Below are 9318 nucleotides of genomic sequence, written 5' to 3' on the forward strand. Positions count from 1 at the left end.
CCTCCGACCCCGGGCCCCGCCGCCGCCGCCGCCGCCCTGGCCCAGCCGCTGGTGCCCAGCTCGCAGAAGGCGCTGCTGCTAGAGCTCAAGGGGCTGCAGGAGGAGCCGGTGGAGGGCTTCCGGGTGACCCTGGTGGACGAGGGCGACCTGTACAACTGGGAGGTGGCCATCTTCGGGCCCCCCAACACCTACTACGAGGGCGGCTACTTCAAGGTGAGCGCGCGGCTCGCAGTCCCGGTTCCCACCGGGCTTCTGTGCCCGCGGCGGACCCCGTCTTCCTCTGCCCCGGCCCTTGGTATAGCTGGTGGACCTCTCGGCTACCCCTTCCGTCCCTGAGAAGCAGTTTCAGGTCCCCGCCTTCCCAGCCGGTCCGCTGGACCCCCGGAGAGGGGGCTCGGGGCGCTGCCTGCCTGTTTGGGTGGGGGCTCGGGCTTATCTCAGTCTCTGGCGGACTCGGGCCCTCAGCTCCCTTCCCCGCCCCCTGCCCGGAGGAGACAAAGAGCCTTCCCAGACCCAGCAAGCTCTATTGTTGAGGAGTACGGGGTTGAGGAAGGGAAGGAGGGAGGTCACGCTGGGGGTGGGGTGGGGTGGGTGCTGCTCTGCCCCTTGNCTCAGATGGGTCCTTGCCAGCTGGGGCCTGTTTGGAAATCTGCCACTCTTCCTGATAGCAGCGAGCCGGGCCCTGTTGGCCTCCTCTGGAGCTTTATGTAAGCTGTTTTCTGGGGAAGGTTGAGGCAAGACTCATCACTGCCACCCTCCACTCTCCCTGGGAGCCGCACCTCAGAGAGCGCCCCGATGTACCCCGAACCCTGGCCTCAGAACCTCGGGCCCCCCTCTTGCCCCAACTTGCTTTTCTCAGGTTTTGCTGAGCAGCTGGCCTGTTGGGGCTCAAATCTCACTTCTGGGTCGCTTTCTCTGTCCCCTGTGATAGTTTGTTCCCGGGCAGTTCGTTTTGTTGTTGCTACGAGCAGGGAGGGAGGAGGTGCTGGCCTGAGACCGGCTGTGCTTCCCACTAGTGTGACAGAGGATTTGAGCCAGGACCCAGGCAGCTTTCTTGACCTCACCGTCTGAGCGTGGCCTTGGAAGGACCCTTGTCAGATTGCAGGGCTTTGCTCTTTGGGCCAGAGCGACAGGGCAAGGGGTCTGCCTGCAGGAGGAGTGGGAGGAAGAGCCGGAGGCCTGGGAACACCCTCCACAGCCCTGCTGAGTCCTGGGGCTAGGCCAGGCTGTGGGGGAGGGGCGGGTGATACTCCAGGACAGATGTCTGCGTTTGCACTTTGAGCTCCTCTTTTCGCTGAGCCTGCTCAGGGGCTGTGAGGGAGCAGCCTGGTCTGCTGGGGTTGTGGACCGGTCTAGGCTGAGTGGTGCATCAGGAGTCCGGCCTCCTCCAGCACTCAAGACGTATTTGGGGTTGATCACCTAACGATTCAACTAGCTCCCTCCCCCAGCCTCTTGTGTGCTTTAGGCTGTAGGGAAGAGAGCTCCCATCTGAGCCTGAGGTGGAGTTCCACCCTGAGGCAACGCCAGGATCTGGAAGGAAAGGGTGTGGGCTTCTGACTTCTGCTCACTAACTGGTTGCGAGGGACTGGGGGTGGACTCTCCACACTGGCGTTGTGGGGGATTGTCTCATTTTTCTGGAGAAGAATGGACTGGGGACGGGGCACTGCTAGATTTCTAATACATCTGCCATAGGTTGCTGTAAGTTGTGTCCTCAAAAGAAACCTGGGGGACCCAGCTGCCACCCACCCTGATCCTCCTGTCCGAGGAGTGGCAGGGTGGGAGGCCCTCTCCTGCAACAAGTCTGGAACAGCCGGGCTGGGAAGTGCCTGAGGGCCACCGTCACTTCCCAGCCACGTCCTGCAGCGCCTTCCTTTTCCTTTCTAAGCCCAAGTGAGCGAGCCTTTGCTTTGGGCAACGCGGTGTACTGAAGGGGTGCCAGAGAGGTGCCGTTAAGCAGCCTCCTCCCTTTCCTTACCTGCTGTGTGTCCTTGGGTAGGGTACTTTCCTTCTCTGAGCCTCAGTTTGCTCAGTAGTGAGGTCATTTCTGGGGATGCCTGAAATGAGATGAGGTGGGCCTTGGTGGCTGTTTGAGAACAGCTGTCCTCAGGGCCGTCACTTAGAAACCCGTAGGGGAGGTTCTGAGTTCTGGGTTTGCTCTGCGGTCACCGGCTGGTTACCTGCCTCCCAGGCCTCAGCGCAGTCACTCAGAACAGAGGGACTTCTCCTAAATGCCCCAAGTGCCCTGCCCAAGAGGGTGATTCTCCAGCTTTGGCTCCCAGCACACTGGCTCGCCCCCAAGAGCCTGGAGCACCGCCAGGATCCTAGGCCAGACATCCCAGGGTCTGGGGCTGGAGCTTAAACAAGCAAACAAAGCCCCTTCACCTGCTAAAGCCTGAGCAGCTCTGCCACCTGGGCAGGCAGCCCTCCGCAGGCTGCCCCAGGACCTTCCCGTCTACCTTCCTGGCCCCCCGTGGTGGATACTTGTGGGCAGAGAGCCCATCCGTCCAGTGCTGACTCATCTCCTCCCACAGGGCTCGGCCCACAGTGGTGTCAGGAATGATTGCCGAGTGAACACACAACTATTTTTAATCTTCCCCACAGCCTGGAAACTGAGGCCTAGGAGTCACCGCCCTGCTGGGGTGCACAGCTCCCTGGGCCTGGCTCCTGGCTCCTCCACAGGCCTGGGCTGACAATGGCCTTGGAGTTGTTTCTCAGCAGCAGGGTGAGGGCCAGGATCGGCTCAGGCGGCCCTCCCGTGATGGGGTGTCTGTCCTAACATCCTTGTTTGTGTGTTGGTGGGCACAGTCCCCGAGCAGTGGCCGGCACTGGCTGAGCGCCTCTGCCGTCTGCCCCTCCCCAGGCACGCCTCAAGTTTCCCATCGACTATCCCTACTCCCCGCCGGCCTTCCGGTTCCTGACCAAGATGTGGCATCCCAACATCTATGAGGTGAGCCCATGGGCAGGCCGCTCCCCGCTTCCCGGTAGTGGGAAGGGCACCGCACCGCCTGCTGACAGTGCTGTGGCGCTGACCCCTCTCTCTGTCCCCACACAGACGGGGGATGTGTGCATCTCCATCCTCCACCCCCCAGTCGATGACCCCCAGAGCGGGGAGCTGCCCTCAGAGCGGTGGAACCCCACCCAGAACGTCAGGTGAGGCTGGGCCAGGCCCTGTGTGAGGGGCTGGTCGGCAGATGGACCCTTGTCCCCCAGCAGCATTCCTGCCCTTGCTCCTGTGGGGCCTCCTTGGGGCCCCAGGACCCCAGGACCGATGCTGTGGCCTCTCCTCGCATTTCTTGGTGGCCCCTGCCCCTTCCACCGGCAGAAATGGCCTCTGGGAGCCGTGGGTCTGTATCTTCCCTCCCACAGTCTCTCGGCCTGTCCTGGGGGTCTCCCCTCCTTCCTCAGTCCCCCACCAAGCCCAGTTACCTCCCTCTCAGGGCAGAGCTGTTCACCCTGAGTGGGCTGGCCTGGAGGGTGTCTCGGGCGTAGGGACACGTGGAACAAAGGTGTAGTAGCTTCAGCTGCCCCCACACGTCTCGTCCTGGGGTCTGGGCGGGCAGGCAGATGGTCTGGGGGGTCAGACCCTGCTGTTCTTGGGGCCTGAGACCAGCAGAGGCAGTGAGAAGTCCAGGCAGATGACGCCCGCGGGGTTGGGCGGGTGCTGACTTCAGGGTGTCCGGAAGCTCCCCGTGACTCTTGGGCCTGGGAGTAGTCGCCCAGCTCCTAGGTGGGGCCGGGGGGCCGGGAGCACCTGCACCTGTTGACTCCGTGCTCCCCCAGGACCATCCTGCTAAGCGTCATCTCCCTCCTCAACGAACCTAACACCTTCTCCCCGGCGAACGTGGATGCCTCTGTGATGTACAGGAAGTGGAAGGAGAGCAAAGGCAAGGACCGGGAGTACACGGACATCATCAGGTGAGGAGGGCTTCTGGGCAGGCCCGCGCGCCGCCACACGCTCTCCCCGTTGGTCTCTCTGCTCCCCACCCCGCTCTCTCTCTTTTTTTTTTTCTTTTTAAGAAAATGGGTGTTTTCTGTGTCACATTGCAAGGTGCCCCAGCGTTTATCGCGTATGCGTAGCTTAACGCACGTGAGGTGTGTGTGTGCACGTTCAGAGCACACATGGTGTACGTGTGTCGTACCCAGAAGCCCCTGAGTGTTGACTGCCGGGCTCCAACAAGGTTTGAGTGCGTTTTCTTTGCTTTGTGACTAAGACGGCAGAGATCTTCCTGGTCCTCCCTCTGCCCCGCCCCACTCGCCGCCCGCCCGGGTTCTGTCCCCTGACGCCTGTCTAGCAAATGGGGGGGGCGGGGCTCCAGGACCAGCGTCCTAACAGAACTGGCTCCTGACATCAACTCTGTTCAAACTGTCTTTTTGGGCGGAACCTATGTTTCATGTACTGCGGAGGCCTGGTTTGTGCCACATTCTATCTCTTCTGCTTATTGGTTTTGCTGTGAATATCATTTACGGTTGTAATTTTGAAACTTGGAATCATTTCCTAAAGGTAGAAAATGATCACAATACTAGGGAATTCAGAAAACCGCTATCTTTTCTGGAAAATAAATCTTTTGCTGCTTAGGGATCGGCCAGGACCGATCCTCCACCTGTCGGAGTGGTCATTTTCAGTGCTCTCCCTTTAGGAATAAACAGATGAACACTTTGGAAAGAAAGCTTTGCACAGAACAAATGCACAGCGGTGCAGGGGCCGTGCCAGGGTCGGAACTTGTCCTGAGGCCCCGCGTGTACACAGTGTCCACTTAGGGCCCAGAGCCGCTTGACCTCCTTTTTCTCTCTCCCGTGATTTGTGGCATTGTGTGAGCTGCTCTGTGTCCATTGTCCGTTGTTATTTTTTAATGAGAGTTTACTGACTCATTTCATGACAGACCTAACCCTTCGTTAGGTTTTTCCCAAATACCTTTTCAGTTTGTCATATTTTAAGTTTTATTTAAATAATCTCTACTCTTAATTTGGGGCTCGAGCCCATGACCCCAAGATCAAACATGCTTTTCCAACTGAGCCAGCTGGGCGCCCCCTGTCATTTACCTTTTAATTAAGAAATTGGATAAGTCACACACCTGCATTAGGACCCAGCCACCTGATGTCTGAGTATCTACCCAGGAGAAACCGGGGCATGTGTCCACACCAGTACTCACACGAACGTTCGGAACCATCTAGGTTTGCCAAAAGCCGCCAACAACCCAGCTGTGCAGCCGCAGGCCAGGAGGGAGCAAGCCGTGGCCTGTCCACGCAGCGCCAGAAAGCACGTCGGCGTCTGCCGGGACAGAATTGAAAAGACACAGCAGAACCTCCGGGGGGGAGGGTCAGGGTCAGTGTCCAGGACACCCGTGGGTCAGAACTCCCCGCCGTGCCCTCTACGCTGGCGTTTCCCGCAGACGCAGCCACAGAATCCACCTGTGTGCTGAGGCGTCAACCCGCTCGTGACAGAGGAGCACGCACGACCCACTAGGAGCGCAAAGGGAGCGCTGTAACGTTGGCGCCTGACGGGTTTCGTGTAGCCTTCCCGACCCCCACCCACCGCTACCTCCCCCGGCCACCACTGATCTTATGTTCTAGAAACGTGGAGAACAGCGCCGTCCACGTGCCTCACACACTATTCCCCGTTGTGGGTGAGTGCTCCCTGCCGTCCACACTGCACGGCTTCACACCGCATGGATGCAGGTGTCGTTGGGGAGTCCACATATGTAGCCACAGGCCTTCCGTCTGGAGGACCCATTTCTGTTTTAGTTCTCTTTTTTTCTGAGTAAAGTTGTGCCAGTTTTCTCCTGTAGACCTGGCCTGTTTTTTGCTGCTTCTGTGGTATTTTACGTGAGCAGGATTTTCCGAACAGTTTCTGCAGTGTCGCCCCCAGTACCACACACACGGCCCCAGGGTGACCCGTGCGTGTGCAGGGCAGCCCCTTCCCACATTTGTTTATCCCCTGTCCCAGGTCAGCGGACCCCAGATGACGGGCGGGGTCAGAGCCTTAGGTCTGTGGAAATGAGGAGGAACTGAGCTGTGCGCCACTGCAGGTGATGCTGGTCCCAGGCCTCGGTGCTGCTGGGCGGGACCCTCATGGGGTCATGGGGCGAAAGCGCTGGGCTCAGCACCTTGGGGGGCCCTGCCCACATGGCCTGCTCCTCGCCCCAGTTTTTCCCAGCACCTCCCACGTGGTGCCAAAATTAAAGCCAGACTGTTTTTATCCCTTAAGACTCCCTGTGGGCTGGCTCACATACGCCCACGGGAGCAAGGCTGTGATGGGTGTTCCTGCCCGCCTGCCCCCCCACCTTCCCTGCCAAGCTGTGTTCCCTGCGCGACTTGTAGGGCGACGGGGCAGAGCCCCGGCTGACGTAGAGGACACGCTGTCAGGGACTGACGCTGCAGGGTGTCCAGTTCGGGCGCCATTTGTGCCGGGACCTGGTTCTCGGCGTCTGCGCTGTTCCTGAGGGGTGCTCCGCGCTTGAGTCCCCAGGAGAGCCGTCTGCTCCGTCCTGGGCGCGAGCCATGGCAGCATTCACCTCTGGGGCTCCCATCCCTCATCCCTGTGGCCCGCCCCCCGCGTTGGCCTCCTTCTGTCTGCTCCACCCCGTCTGTCCAGCCAGCCGGGCATCCCTCCGTGGGGGAGGGGCGGGGGGGGGAGCGAGGAGCACAGGCACCAGAGATCTGGGCACAGCCCCTAACCCCGTCGCCCCTGGTGGCTGACGTCCGCCAGGTTACACAGCGCCCGTGGCTGGCGCGGGCATGGCTGTGCCGCGGTCTCAGGACCCTCTCTGGTGGCGCAAGTCTGCGCTCCTGCACGCGCGGCGCCTGGTGCCGGCCCTGAGGGGACAGCCACGACTGCGGCCCGTGTCTCCCACAGGAAGCAGGTCCTGGGGACCAAGGTGGACGCGGAGCGGGATGGCGTGAAGGTGCCCACCACGCTGGCCGAGTACTGCGTGAAGACCAAGGCCCCGGCGCCCGACGAGGGCTCCGACCTCTTCTACGACGACTACTACGAGGACGGCGAGCCCGAGGCCGAGGCCGACAGCTGCTTCGGGGACGACGAGGACGACTCGGGCACCGAGGAGTCCTGACAGGGCGAGCCCGGGAATAAACGCACAGATGTTACCTCAGCGGCCCCGGGCCTTATGGCGTATGGGTGGTCCCTCCCGGGCGTCGCCCTCNCTGGGCAGCGGTGGCCTGAGGGACGGGGACCCGCCCGTGTGCGCGTGTGGCTCCTGCTGGCCAGAGCCAGAGACTTGGGCTCGCGCTCACGACGGATTCACTCGTGGTCACATCTTCTCTCTGCTTTGGTCTGTTTGGAATCTAAATAAAATGACTTTATGAGAAGCTACGGAACCAACCTGTCCTTGGCCTTCCCGGAGGACTGCAGAGAGCGGCGTGTCACCAGGCGCCCTGTCCAGGCGGGGGCAGGCCCCTGGGTGCCTGCCCAGGGCCAGCCCATCGGGTGGGGCCGCTGCTGGGCAGAGGGAGCCGTCCTGACCGACACCCCAGCTGTGGCCTGCACCGCGCTGGCTGTCACGGCGCCACAAGTAGTCCTGGGTCAGGCTGGCGGCACCCTGTCCTGGTGGCCTCATTTTGGGGTAACTGGTAAGTCCAGAGTGGCCTGGGCTCAGGGTCAGACGGCATTAGGACGAAGGCCCACGTGAGCCCTGGAGGATCCCTTGGGTCAGACAAGCACACGCTCAGCCTGGGCAGTCCCTGCAGCTGGGACTGGACCACCCCACACAGGTGGGGACGGGCCAGAGGGGCAGACACATCCATGGTGAACACGGTCAGACCCCCACAACGGCCCGCACACCAGTGTGCCCACGGCCCTGTGCACATGCCTTTCACAGTCAGCCCCCACGGTCTGGTGGCGTTTCAACCGGAATGATGTTTCTCCATTAAAATGTGGAAGGTTTCACTCCTCTTCATCTCTGGCTTTTCTTAAACCTGGAGGGCTGGATGTGCAGGGCGGGACGGGCCCCTCTGGAGTCAACCGCTGTTCTAGGCAGGCCTGTGGCGGCCCCTCCTGCCCCCGATTCAGGCGTGTAACCCTCTCCCACGTGCTCAGCAGGGGCAGGGCCAGGCCAGCAGCTCATGTTTTTAACCTCTGCGGGGTGCTAAGGCCAGGCTGGGCCCTCCTCCACTTTTTTAGCCTAGAGGCATTTCTGGGGAGCAGGGCGGGGGGTTGTGTCCCATGAACCGAGCCAGGGACTGGCAGCCTGCACAAGGAGACCCTGATGGAAGTCCGGAAGTGGATGGCGCAGTCGGGGGGCCAGGGACTGTGCCTCCCACCTGGCCACATGGGTAGAGCTGACCCCGGAGGGTGGCGGAGTCAACACTGAGGGAACCTGGGTCGTGCACGCCACGGTGAGGCCCCCAGGTGAACCCACCCTGGAGCCAGTAGCAGCCTGACCAAACTGGGTCGGGTAATCAAAAGGCCCCTGTTGCCTCCTGTGATTGCAAAGGACACAGGCAGCAGGCACAGCTGGGTCCCAGTGCTCATGTGAGGTCCTCATGAGCCTGTCCGTCTCGCAGCCATGGATCAGGACGGCTTTTCCAGGCCACCCCTTGGGTGCTGTGGAAAGAGCTTGTTTCTCCAAAGTTCCGGCAGTTCCCAGGACAGTGCTGCCGGACCCAGCCCAGGTCTCGAGCGGGCCTCTGGACCCTTGCTGGCTAAGGCAGAGCCCTTGCACTGGACGAGGCCAGAGCCCCTGCTGAGGGGATCCCAGCCACCTTCTAGAGTGTGGGGCAGCGGTGGGGACAGGGGAAGCCTGGCCAGACAGGAGCCGGGCGAGGGGCCGCAGGCTGCGGGGCTCCCCCAGACACACCAGCAGCCTCACGTGCTGCCTCAGGGCAGCAGCCCAGCGCCCAGAGTACAAGCTGGCCCCCAGTCTGGAGAATACCCTCCCTCAAGATGCTCAAGGTGCTGGGGGGCAGAGGGGAGGGATAACAGCTTGCACCCCGGGACCGCACCCCTTCCCCAGCTCTCCCATCCCCCACCCCCCCATCCTGTCACCTGGAGCAGGGCCACGGGCTCCTGGCCTTGTCCCCGTGTCTGCAGGAGCACAGAGCAGCATGGCAGGCTGGGGGCTGACCCACCAGGGTGCTTCAGGGCCAGACCTGCAAATGCTGGACATCCAGACATGCGTCACGAGTGCGTAATTCAGTGGGCATTCGTACGTTTATGGGGTTGTGCGACTAGCACCCCTGGAACATTCCATCTCCCCAAAAAGCAACTGCGTCCGCACGCAGTCACACACCCCCCCTCCCCAGCCCCTGGCCCCCACGAACCCCTTCCCGCCCGTGGAGGAGCCTGTTCCGGACGCGTCACGCACG

At 61.6% G+C, this 9318-nt stretch overlaps 1 protein-coding gene across 1 annotated transcript in view; it reads left to right on the plus strand.

Annotated features, from left to right (window-relative positions):
• CDC34 (cell division cycle 34, ubiquitin conjugating enzyme) overlaps nt 1-7106 on the plus strand; it is a 10816-nt gene extending 3710 nt beyond the window's left edge. Inside the window, exons 4-8 of the mRNA XM_077760583.1 lie at nt 1-213; nt 2861-2947; nt 3053-3150; nt 3781-3915; nt 6854-7106. Coding sequence (XP_077616709.1) covers nt 1-213; nt 2861-2947; nt 3053-3150; nt 3781-3915; nt 6854-7067 — 747 coding nt within the window. The 3' untranslated portion in view covers nt 7068-7106. The remainder of the gene's footprint in view (nt 214-2860; nt 2948-3052; nt 3151-3780; nt 3916-6853) is intronic.
• The last annotated feature ends 2212 nt before the right edge of the window (nt 7107-9318 follow it).

The sequence above is a fragment of the Crocuta crocuta genome, unplaced genomic scaffold (genome assembly GCF_008692635.1).
Source record: "Crocuta crocuta isolate KB4526 unplaced genomic scaffold, BGI_CrCroc_1.0 scaffold443, whole genome shotgun sequence".
Lineage (NCBI taxonomy): Eukaryota > Metazoa > Chordata > Mammalia > Carnivora > Hyaenidae > Crocuta > Crocuta crocuta.